The 12,801-nt window shown below is 49.2% G+C and overlaps 1 protein-coding gene across 1 annotated transcript in view; it reads left to right on the top strand.

The window, feature by feature from the left end:
• EHD4 (EH domain containing 4) overlaps window positions 1-10,749 on the top strand; it is an 81,290-nt gene extending 70,541 nt beyond the window's left edge. The window contains exons 5-6 of the mRNA XM_025473100.3: window positions 122-286; window positions 6,699-10,749. Coding sequence (XP_025328885.1) covers window positions 122-286; window positions 6,699-7,235 — 702 coding nt within the window. The 3' untranslated portion in view covers window positions 7,236-10,749. The remainder of the gene's footprint in view (window positions 1-121; window positions 287-6,698) is intronic.
• The last annotated feature ends 2,052 nt before the right edge of the window (window positions 10,750-12,801 follow it).

Raw genomic sequence — 12,801 nt, 5'->3', positions numbered from 1 at the left:
GTCTCAAGGGCCATGACCCTGCGTGGGTACCTGTTATGTGTTATGATACCTTTAAGATGCCATCCTGTTTATCTTTCTGGTGCAGTTCTAAATAGTATATCCTTTCTATAAACCCCTTCAGGTCCATGCCTACATTATCAGCTACCTGAAGAAGGAGATGCCGAGTGTATTCGGAAAGGAAAACAAGAAGAGAGAGCTTATCAGCAGATTGCCAGAAATCTACCTTCAGCTGCAGCGAGAATACCAGATTTCTGCTGGGGACTTCCCAGAAGTCAAGGCAATGCAGGTACTGGAAGCCCATCGTAGCATCATGGGCAAGTGATGGAGAGGCAATGCCACCTTGTCTGGCTGGTTGCAGGGTATGCATGAGGGTTTCATGGTTTAAGGAGAGAGAACACAGGGCACTGTGGTGGCTCATTCAGTTAAGCATCCAACATTTGATTTTAGCTCAGGTCATGATCTCAGGGTCATGAGATCAAGCCCCATGTCAGGCTCTGCACTGGGTGTGGAGCCTGCTTAAGTCTCTCTCTCTCTGTCTCTCTCCCTCCCTCCCTCCCTCCCACATACACCTTTAAAAAAAGGATAGAGAATGCAATGAATGCATCTTCCTAATGGTAATCCATGATAATAGGCTTCTATGAATAAAGCAGAGATTGCCTGCCTCCCAAAACATTTAACCAAAAAGGGACATATTTCAAGAAGTAAATTTATCCAATGGAATATTACTCAGCCATCAAAAGAAGGAAATCTTGCCATTTGTGATGATGTGGCTAGAACCAGAGGGTATTATGCTAAGCAAAATCAGTCAGTCAGAGAAAGAAATTTACTAGATGATTTCACTCATGTGGAATTTAAGAAACGAGAGATGAACACAGAGAAAGAGAAGGAAAAATAAAATAAGATGAAAATAGAGAGGGAAACAAACCATAAGAGATGCTTAATTCTAGGAAACAAACTGAGGGTTGCTGGAGGGGAGAGAGTGGGGGAGATGAAGTAACTGGGTGATGGGCATTAAGGAGGGCATGTGATGTGATGAGCACTGGGTGTTGTACACAACTGATGAATCACTGAATTTTACCCCTGAAATTAATAATACACTACGTGTTAACTAAATTGAATTTAAATAATTTTAAAAAAAGAAGTAAATTTAGATCATGTCAAAAAATCAGATGAGCGGCCCTCTTAGGCTGTGCTCAAAGTTGTTTTGGCATTAAGTGACACCTGTTTTTTGGATTCCCAGAACCTTAAGGGAATTAGAGCTGACAGTGACCATGGAGGTCATTTCAGGTGGCCTCCTCGGGCCTGCACTGCCAAGCAGTATGGGAGTATATACTCAGGCAATATTGCGGTTGCAACCTCAGAACCCTAATCAGAATCCATGGCTGGACTCCACTGGGCACAACAAGTTGTGCTCACTAAAGATTTTGCTTACGGGTTGCCATTGGTCAACTTTTGGCCTGATGTTAGAGTCTCCCTAAGTGTGTCTGAGCAGCCCCAGATAAGCCCAGATGGGTGCTGCATGTAGCCACCCCGGCCTGACCAGTATGTCTGTGTCTGCCGCCCCACAGTAGTGTTATTTAAGGACATCAGTGCTGACCATGTCTTCCCAAGTGAGGCTACGCCACCTGGCTCCTCACAGAGCCAGACTACCATATTTTGGTCCAGAGCAAGGACCCATCTGCACTAGAGGCCACAGTCTTCTCTGGAAAGCAGACCACCCAGACTCAGATGCCAGTGGCTCATGAGGCAGGCCAGGCAAAGAAAAGCACATCACCCCCTTAGACTCTCTCTTGTCTTCCCACATTTGATGGAGATGTGGGTTTTGAGAAATATGGTTCTCCTAGGAGGAAAACAAGTCTGCAAGTACAGTGAGAACTTATGAGGGCCCACTTTGGGGCAGGGCAGGGAATCTGTGCCCCACTTCAGTGTGGCCGCTACCTTGAGGGAACACAGGCCTGGGTGATTTTGCGAGAAGCTGCAAATCTAGATTTGCGTGTAAAGTCCTCTGGTTTTCAAATTGTAGCTCCAACTTTCAAAGAGCACTAATTAGGCTGGACAGAGCATCCTGCAATTTTGGCCACACCCTGGAGGCCTCCAGGGACCATCGTCTGCCTTGAGCCACAGAGGAGGAGGGGGCAGGAGGAAGAGAGGTCGAAGACATGCAAGTTGGCCTGGCTGCCTCAGGAGGGCATCGTAGGAGGAGAGATGGAGCAGTGGAGGCGAGGAGCGACAGGCAGCAGGAGGGGAAGCTTCAGCCTTGGCAGCTTTTTAATGCAAACTTTCTGTAAAGGATACACTAACATAGGAGTGAGTCATACTGTCGTGACAGCAGGATTCAGGCTGATAAGTGCATGTGGAATATATGATGTGGTCACACATGACTTAGCTGGCTTCAAACTAAATCCAGAACATCTCTTTTCTTCCAAGAATGAAATAGGTATTCTTGTACTCAGTGAACAAATTGTGGGGGACAGCGAGCCATTCGGATCCCAGGATGGCTAATCGGAGGGCTACTGGGCCTCCAGAGTAGTCTTCCTCAGCAGGCCCAGCTTCACGCCCTTGGGCTATGCCCTGCACCCCATGACCAAACTGAAGGACAGCAGTTTCCTTGCAGCCTTCAGATATTTTTTTATGGAAAATTAGTTTCTTGACTGAAATGAAAGCTCTGGATAAGTACACGGTGCACACGATGGGCTACTGGGGCTTCTGTGGTGGCTCATTAGGCTAACGAGCCACCACAGTGCCCCACCCACAAGAAGGTGCCCTGTCCCCAGACCCGAGGCACCACTCAGCCCAGCAGAAAGCCACCGTGAGCCTCCTTTACAAGACCTGCAAACCTGTCCCCAGGTGAACTCCCATAACACAGGTAGCACACTGTGACCAGAGGTGCTCATGGCCATGTTAGCTTTGGCCCAGCAGTGTCAGAGGAAACCCAGACCTCTCAGAGCTGGAGCAGAGGGGCAGTCCCTGAGAAGACGACAAGGAAGCCGCGTGCCCCACTTCTAGCATCTCAGGAGAGGCCTGAGTGCCCTAGCACTTGGAACAAGAAGTGCCACCTGCTAGGTACCCTCATTCACCTGTGTGCATTTACTCACCAAGAAATATGAATTGAGTCTGCCATGCCTGGCACTGTTTTAGGTCCCTGGAATAAATCCGTGAACAAACAGCAAACATCCCTGCCCCTACGGAGTGTACATTCCGGATTACAGTATCTGCCACAATGACTGTGGCTGGCAATGAAGTTTTGGCAGCAGAGCCTGTTGTTAGGATGTATGCTCTTCATTACACTAGTGCTGTTGTGCTTCAGCGTAACTCATTTATTTATTCAGTGGCTCTCTCCCTCATAAGGCTCCATGAGGCCAGCGACCCATGTCCTGTGCACTGCCGTATCCCCAGCACCTGGGATGTGGCCCAGTGAATTGTTAGATGAGCTCATTGGTAAATTAGTGTGTGTTTACATCCTAGCACCTGTAGGGTAGTGAAATTCTCAGATCCTGACCTAGCCCTGATGCCCACACAGCTTTTAAGAGACCAACAGTTTTCAGAGCAAGTCCCAGGAAGCTGGGTAGGCCCTGATCACACCACCCCAGTCCCTTCAGGAAATCCCCAAAGAACAAGGCAGTCCTGGATGCTTGCCATCACCTGATACTTCAAGCTAGGAAGTTTTGGGGGCTTGAGGCTGTGGGCCAGGGCCTCTGTCATCTTGGAATCTGTTGAGCATCTGACATCCCCTCCAACACAGGTGTTCAGCCTCACGTCAACTATGCTTGGGACAGCAGCCGGGACATAAGTTGGGAGGTAACTTTGTTCTGATCGTCACATGGCTCAGAGAGCTCCCCGATGCCAGCTTAGGTCTCTGCTCTCCCTGTGTGCTCAGAGACCAAGCTGGTTGGGGTGACTCTGCTCTAGCAGTGAGCTGAGTGTATTTTGAAGGCTTTTGCCCAGTGCTGGGAGAGGCCTGTGACCTGCAGGTGAAGCAGCCTGTGTCTGCCCTGCATCCTCTCGGGAGGGCATCTGACTTACTACACTGATGTGTCCAGACCGGAGAAGGAGGACACCAGCAAGGCCCCCTTTATCACAGACTCAGTTTCCCTCCTCAGAGAATTTGCCCCCCTCTTCAGCTGATGAGTTGGCAGCATTTCAACAGCAAAGGGCAGCAGAGCCACCCCCACCTGCCCAGCCCAACTGTAAATTGAAAAACTGCTCCCGGGGATCCCTGGGTGGCGCAGCGGTTTAGCGCCTGCCTTTGGCCCAGGGCGCGATCCTGGAGACCCGGGATCGAATCCCACGTCGGGCTCCCGGTGCATGGAGCCTGCTTCTCCCTCTGCCTGTGTCTCTCTGCCTCTCTCTCTCTCTGTGACTATCATGAATAAATAAATAAAATCTTTAAAAAAAAAAAAAAAAAAAGAAAAACTGCTCCCGGTGAATGCTGGGAGTGGGCAAGAGATAGCCCAGCAAAGACTGGGCTTGGAACTGACCTTCGTAGTTTGGGAGGGAGAAGTTCCAGGATCCCCCGCATGGTGGCTTTGATGGATACAATTGTTGATGGGTAAATCTTTAAATTCCCCAATGTGTATTCATCCCAATACAAAGATTTCTTTTCAGAGCAAACTTGATGGAAGGCAGGGGCGGCAGTGGTTTCACTTGTACCCGCATTCCCTGGTCAGGCCTCGGCATCAGAGTGTAGGGTTTACTTCCTCTGTGCCCTCCAGGCAAGGGTGGCTGCTGCTCTTACTTGCTGTCCACCCCTGCAAACGTGTGGCCGTTTCCCCTGCCAGCTTCCCAGAGGTTTGCAGTCTGAATCCATGTACCCTGCAAGCGGATGGAAAGTTCGGGCGGATACCGCCCTCGTTCGTCTGCATGGCCAGACACAGCAGCTTTGTGTGTGCTCAGAGCTCAGGCTCATTCACGAGGAAGCAGGGTAGGTGTCTGTGCACCCAGGGGAATCCAGACTTGTTTACCCCAGCAGCACTTGGATTTTTGTGTAGGCTGCCGGGTCTCCTCCTGGGCTTTCTCGTCCCAATCCCCTCGGCTGACTGAAATAGTGGCAGGGGGAGCCCAACATGTTGGCAGTGTTGTTTAGTCCTGGTATTGGAGTGGCACGCGGTGACTTGGCACACAGTGACTCTGCTCTGTCGGTGAGGATCGACGACACGCAAACCAGAATGGGTTTAGAAACCAGGCCCTCCCCACCCTGCAGCTTCCAGCTGAGCACAGGCTGCCCACCGGGTGTCAGCCCAGCCCAGCCCAGCCCTGCGTGATTTGAGGGCGTCAGAGTTCACTACTGAGAAGAGTGTTGGAGGTACCTCTCTAAAGATCCATCAAGCTGTTTAGCTTTTAGCTCTGTCCCTCCATCTGAAGCTCAGGGCCCCAATTCTAAGTGATAGCACAGAATGTCTGCCCTGCTGGGACCCTCTAGAGACCCATTTTGATACTCTATTGGAGACACGTGCAACCACATGGGATAGGGTAGAGGAAGAATGGCCCAGCTGTACAGTTTAATCTTATACAGCTATTAAGAATAAGGTTGCATAAAAATTATCCTCAGGGAAAGATGTGATACATTTTTTTTCTTAAAAACACAGGATGTCAAAAAATAAATAAATAAATAAATAAATAAATAAATAAATAAATAAATAAATAAATAAAAACACAGGTTGTCAAACAGTGTGGTCTTATTTCAGTTTAAGTGTGCTTGTGCGTGTGCATGCACGCACATATTTATAGAAATGGCTAGTAATGGGTGCCCAAAGAATATTAGCAGAAGTTATTGCTAGGTGATAGAATTATAAGTGATTTAAATTTTTTATTTTGTCTTTCAGCTTTTCCCCAAATTTTTACAATAAAGATGTGATATTATGATTACACAGAGTTTTGCCCCTTTTTCCCCCCTGACTGTCCATGACGTTACTTCTGCCAAGAACAGTCAGGTCTGTGGGGTATATGAAAACCTCCTTTACTTAAGGATCTCCCTACTTCATCTCCAGATAATTGCACATGTGGATGGCCCCTTGCTGGCCTTCTAGAATTTTCCTAACAGAAATATTTCACATAAAGCCCATATAAGAAATGAGAAGTAGTAGCCTACTTTCAAGAAGGGTTTGACTTAGCTTACAGTGGAAAAATGATAACATGAAATAGAAGAAAGTCATTAGAAAAGGAAAAGCTACATAACTAAGAGGAAGAAGAAGGAGACCATTACATCAGACATCTAAGGTAAGAAAAGCTACTGCTCCTCAGATACCCTGCCTGGGGTGCTGGGGCTACACCCTCTCGTTGTCAAAGGGAAGAAACCACCTGTTCATTGCGGGAGACAAACTTGTTCTGAATTGTGAGAGTTACCTGGGGCCTTTTATGACCTTTGGAAAATGTCTTCAACAGCAGTTTTGCCATATAAATGCAGATAATTCCAAGTATGGAAGTTTTTATATGGGCTTTATGTGTAATATTTCTGTTAAGAAAATTCTAGAAGGCCAGCAAGAAGTTGTATTCCACGCATCTCGTTTCTTATTCCTAAAGCTGCTCCTGGATCTGGTGAATTCGGATGTGGGAACCTTACCAAAGAGAGAGCTCTGGAGCAGCCCAGGGATGGGGTGGGATGTCTGCCTATGGAAGAACTCTGCCTCCAGCTCTTCCGCTTCCTGTCTGTTTCCTGAAGCGAGCGCACGTGACCAAGTGTGTGGTTTCTCCTTTTGCAGGAACAGCTGGAGAACTATGACTTCACCAAATTCCACTCGCTGAAGCCCAAGCTGATCGAGGCGGTAGACAACATGCTGAGCAGTAAGATCTCATCCCTGATGAACCTCATCAGCCAGGAGGAGATGAGCACGCCGACGCAGCTCGTGCAGGGTGGCGCCTTCGACGGCACCACCGAGGGCCCCTTCAACCAGGGCTACGGGGAGGGCGCCAAGGAGGGTGCCGACGAGGAGGAGTGGGTCGTGGCCAAAGACAAGCCCGTCTACGATGAGCTCTTCTACACCCTGTCGCCCGTCAATGGCAAGATATCAGGTGTCAATGCCAAGAAGGAGATGGTGACATCCAAGCTGCCCAACAGCGTCCTGGGTAAGATCTGGAAGCTGGCCGACTGTGACTGTGACGGCATGCTGGACGAGGAGGAGTTCGCGCTGGCCAAGCACCTCATCAAGATCAAGCTTGATGGCTACGAGCTGCCCAACAGCCTGCCCCCACACCTCGTGCCCCCGTCCCACAGGAAGTCCTTCCCGAAGGCCGACTGAAGGGTGGGCTACTCTTGGGGCAGGCAGCAGGCAGTAGGGATCGGGGTCCCTGGGCCTGAGGCCCGTGCTGCCGCTGACTCACTGACCCTGGCCATGGCCTCAGTTTCCCCACCTGTGGAATGAGGAGGGCAGACACTGGACACTAGCTGAGGTTCCTTCACCTCCAGAATTCCCTGAGTTTCTATTAATATTGGGAGGAAGGGGTGGATAAGGAGATTAAAGGGTTGAGAAAAAAGAGGAATTGACCAAAGAGTACTTGGAAGCCTGGTAGACGGAGGCGGGCTGCGTAGAATCCCACAACCAGAGGGGGTAAGCTGGGGGCTCTTCCGGAGCAGGCGAGCCTGTGCTGCACTGGACCACACATCATCACGCACCTGCCTTGGCTCCTGTCTGTCCCTTAGAGGGTACGAGGAGGGAGCAAAGTTAATCTTATTTATTTTGTTTCCTGCTGTAATGAGAGTGGAAAACAATAGAGCACAGAAGGTTTCTGATCTCTCCAGACCGTCTACCAAAGAGAAGACTGCTTCCCCTAGGTTTGAAAGGAGGGCTCACTGTGCCTTTGTATGCACCCATCCCTCCTGCAAGGCTCAAACAGAACAGACAGCCAGGCCAGCAGAGAGCATCTGTGACACCCAGCAGCCCCCTGACTAACCCACCCAGAGCTCCCCCCACCCTGACCCCTCCCAGCAAAGTGGTATTTGGTTAGGAATTTGGAAGTCAGAATCTTTATTGGCCCCTGGCAAAATTTCTAGTATTCAAGTCATGCTGAAGTCTTGAAGGTCAGCTTTTCTCACTGGCCTACCCAATAATGTGTAGTAAAGTCTATTTATCATATTCAACCTACAGTAAAGGAGAGAGGTGGTTCTCCACAGTCGTCAGTGTGGTGACATGTCCCCAAGGCTTCTTGGTCAATGGCAGGATTTAAATTCAGCAAAGCCATCCCTTGGTAGCTGCAGTGTGCTGAGCCTAGGGACACGAGAAGGAGAGGCAAGCCCACCCCAAGCTGTCAGGGAGAAAAGGTCACTTTCTAGCTTTAAACACTATTTTTATTTTTTAAAAAAAGGCATTTTTATTATGTCCAGCTTTTCTTTCTTATAGGAAAAGCCTTTATACAGAAACAGGATGGACTCTTTCATATGAAACCTTTTCTTCACAAGGCAGGATTTAGTGCAGGACAGAGATGCTTGAATAAAAGTCACTGATGAAAAAATAAAAAGAACATGGCAGGATTTTGGTAGATACCTGCCCATTGATTCCTGAGTGTTCTCTTTCTGAGTCTTGGTATAAACCTCTCCAGTTCACTGGCTCAAATGCCCAGTCAAGTGGAGTTGGTTAATACTCATTGTCACTGCCCCTCCTCTGTGCGCTGCAGCTTAGGGATTCATTTCATTATTATTTATGCAATACAAAAGAGAAGCACAACATGACAATGGCCACATGGCACCAAAGTGAATCAAATCAGAACAGTGCACCCTGAGCCTTCCAAAAACCACTTTTTTTTCCCTCTGATATCACCTGTGAGTGACATCCGGGTCAGAAATGCAGACTTGAGAAAATTTATATTTGGGAGGAAGCTTTTGTCCAGATGCCAGCCCTCACACTCCCTGGTTTACTTCCTAAATAATGTCATTTTAAGAGAAGTAAATTTGTAATACAGGTTTTTAATCTTAATGAGCACTTTTAAATTAAATTAATTTTAAATTAGTTACAAACACAACAAAGAAAGGTTTATGTCAGTGCTGTCATATAAACAGATGGTTTGGTGAATGCCTGAGGACTGCCCAAGTGTGTACCCACCAGGGGGTCCACTAAAGGGCAAAACAGAAGAAAAGAGAATTCATTGCTCCAAAGGTTTAGAGATCCCAGGGTAAGCTGATTTTCCATTCAGAATTATCCTGCTCCTTTAATTCTTCTCAATCATCATATATAAAGATATACACACACACACACACACACACCACATGAGTATGTATTCTTGACACTTGTCAATGTGTAAATATGCAGATATGGCCAAGCTTTGTCTATGCAGAGATCTACAGGAAAACTTTTATTAGAGGGCCAGCAGACTGAGGTTTCTGCCTTCCACATGGAAGGAAGCTTCTCATGGCATTGTGATCACTACCCCCATGCCGTCAGGTAGGAGAACATCTGGCAGCTGCTAAGAAAGAAAAAAAAAAAGAGAGAAATCACATGCCCATTTTTCTTAACGTCTTTTCTTACAACATGAAGTCCTTCATTTTGAAAAGTGGATTGGAAAGAAAAGCACTAGAAAAGATTAGGGACCGCTGCCAAGGATGAGGACCCATATCTTCCCAGGATCCACACAAAGCTCCTTGAGTCTGTGTCCACAACACTCATTATCCCACCTCCCTGTGCCACGGGGCTGGGGGACAGCAGAGCCCTTTAGAATTCTGTTCATATTGCCCGACCACATGGTCCTCCCACGCTGCCCCAACTTTCAAAGCACCCCATCCCGCGCGTGTTTACAGGTGGGCAGGAGGGTGGAGGTAGGTCAGCTCTAGGACTGTGAAACTAACTCTCCATGCTCTCCACAATTCCACAAAAGAAAATCTAAAAATCCTGAATCTATTTTCCATCCAGCATGTGATACATGTAACAAACCTCCGCAGCCTTGAGTTTAGGAGGAAAAACAATTTTGGCCTCTTCCCAAAGTCAGTTCCAAGCCGTAAGCCTGCTCATGAGGCCCTGCTGACCCTACCTGGCAAGAAGTGTTGCTGCAAGCCCTATGGAAGCCATCCAGCTCCGTGGCGACATGCAGGCATCCAGCCCTCACTGCACCCACGAATGGCCTGGGGGTCACCCTGCAATGGGGAGGGCCGTTCATTTAGCCCACTTTCGCCTGTCCAGGGCTGGACTGGGTTCTCCTCGAGATGTTTGTCCTGCAGCTAGAGCATCTTTAGATCTGGAGCCGTGCTTCCTCCCTCAGGATGGTGGGCCTTTGAGGAGTTGAATTCCGTATCACAGGACTGGGTGTCCAGGTGGGTCGGAGAGCACGTGCGGAGACGCCAATGCCTCCTGCCCTCCCCTCGACCCCTACCCTGATGACCAGCCCAAGGGAAGCCTCCGAAGAGCCCTGGCCCCACTGCCCCCGACCACAGCCCTTCCCCGTTTTCTGCTGGTCTCCCCAGTCGCCGCCTGCCCACCACACCACACCGCGTCCCCCGCCCGGCATGGGGTTCACCGCCCCGGCGCCTCTCCACTCTGCACCATCGCACTTCTTCGTTATGCCCAGACCGATGCCCTGGGGAAATTGCCCTGAAGATAAGGAAAGCGATTTATTTCCTCTGTGGAATGTAGCAGAGGATTAACATTCTTAGGACAGGTAACCACTGAGTTTATTCAGGTAAACATGGGCCTAATTTAAGAGTGTATCAAGTTACATGTCAATTCGCCAATGCAGTTAATACACAATGCTTCTATTTTTTTGTAATCTTGTTTAGAAGTGTCAAAAAAAGACACAATCTATTGATCAATAAACTTCTGAAAATATTCACTACCTTTCCTCCGTTGGCTCTGGTTTTCCAGTGACCCAGTTGTCTCAAGGAGTAAAGCAGGGATCTGTTGGCTCCCTGCTGAAATGAGGCCGAGGGGTTAGTGGGGAGGGCGTGCCCCTTGTGCGGTGACCATCCCGCACGCACGGTGACCCCCAACTCTGCAGATCCTCTAGGCTGGGAGACTCCCAAAGTGGGGCTTTTAGCTGGCAAGCAGCTCCTGCTGGGGGCAGAGGCCAGGTCTGGAAGCAGTCCCCAGCTGAGGATGACTGGAAACCAGGATAGAAGAGGGGGCCCTTCGGAGGCTGGGAAGGGCATCACTGAGCGTGCTCAAAGGACATAGGTGCCTGCTGCCTGGTGCTCTTCAGCTCAGAGGCAAGTCCCCGTGCCTGATAGTGAAGTGGTGCTAAGGTTGGAGCCCCCTACCTGGCTGGCATTGCCCCTGCCTCCTGTCACACACACACCCCCACCCCCACCACAGCAGACATCTGGGTTTTCCCCACTGTCCCCCATCTACCCTTGTGGTGATCCAGACCCAGAATTTCCTTTGCAGAATGCTCCCTACTTCCCCACCCTCCATCTGAGCCATGAGGTTAGGGTGAGATGGACACTTCTCCTGACTGGCTTGAACCACTTAGAGTTATTTCATTCCCCAGGTCACAAAATTGGTTTAGGAATGGACATGTGGTTTAATTCAAGCCTGTGAGAGTCAAGCCCCTTGGACTTCTCTTCTAACTCTTGAGAGAGACGTCCTCCCTCTCTAAAGAAGTGAAACTATTGCTACAACATGAATGGCATTGAGAGGAGTGCCCAGAGCTACTGGGGGCTGAAGACTGAGGTTAGGCTAAAGCAACCACCTTCTGGGGCATGAAGGTGAAGGAAGCATTGAGGACAGAGTCCAGGCCTGTGGTGGCATCATTTGAACTGCTGGATCAAACTTCACCTAAAGTCCTCTTCCTGCCAGACATTTCAGTCCTCTGGGTCAAAACATTCCTTTTATATTGTTTATGTTTGTTTGACTCGAGATTTTAGTTACTTGCCACATAAATAATCCCAAACTGTATTGACTAGCAAGGGATTTTCATTTCAGCAGGGGCTGCAATCAGCCGCAGCAAAAGAACCAGTTCCTTTGCCACATGTGCAATGGCTTTAGCTACATCTGAGCTAAGGAGGAAGAAAAGCAGTTCCCCAGCCCCACTCAGCAACCTAATACAATAATCTCTGTTGAGGTTTGTGTGCAAAGCATCATGCAATTCATCATAAAAGATGCCCCAGGCCAAGGGTATTAATAGGAGGAGAAATAAGCTGGGAGCAAGGGGCAAGGAACCTGCTAGAAGGAGCAAGATTTTAACTGGGGCTGATAGGATAGGAAAATGTGGACGATGAGGAACAGAGAAGACATTCTAAGCTGAAAGAACAGCTGAAGCCCAAATGTGGGCAGGTAACCTCTGGTTGGGCAGCCCAGGTGGCTCAGCAGTTTAGCGCCGCCTTCAGCCCGAGGTCCTGATCTTGGAGAACCGGGATTGGTCCCACGTCGGGATCCCTGCAGGGAGCCTGCTTCTCCCTCTGCCTGTGTCTCTGCCTCTCTCTCTCTCTCTCTCTCTCTCTCTCTGTGTCTCATGAATAAATAAATTTAAAAAAAAAAAAAAAAAAAAAAAAGGAAGGTTCTGGTCCTGTTCAGGCAATGAGGAGTCTTCATAGGCATGAGCAGAGTTGTGCTCTGGGAGGTAACTGGTGGGCTGTGCATAGGCTGATGTGCGGGCAAGACGTGGAGTCAGGGAACCGTGATGGGGCCGTGCAGGAGCAGTGCAAGTAGACCAGGTGGGAGGGTAGACCATGGAATTTTGGGGAGCAGGTAGCAGCCGCCACTGAGGACTGACTGGATCTGGGGTTATGAGCGAGGAAGAAGCCTGAGCTCACTCCAACATTAGGAATCCAGCCAGGGGCAGGAGGGACCTAACAGGGAGAGGGCAAGGGGAGGATGCTCCTCTCAGATGCAGGGGAGCTACACTACCCCAAGAGCACCATGCCCCTCATTCCCAGCCTCGGGCGTG

This window comes from Canis lupus, chromosome 30 (genome assembly GCF_003254725.2).
Source record: "Canis lupus dingo isolate Sandy chromosome 30, ASM325472v2, whole genome shotgun sequence".
Taxonomy (NCBI): Eukaryota; Metazoa; Chordata; class Mammalia; order Carnivora; family Canidae; genus Canis; species Canis lupus.
This window is presented reverse-complemented; position numbering and strand designations above follow the sequence as displayed.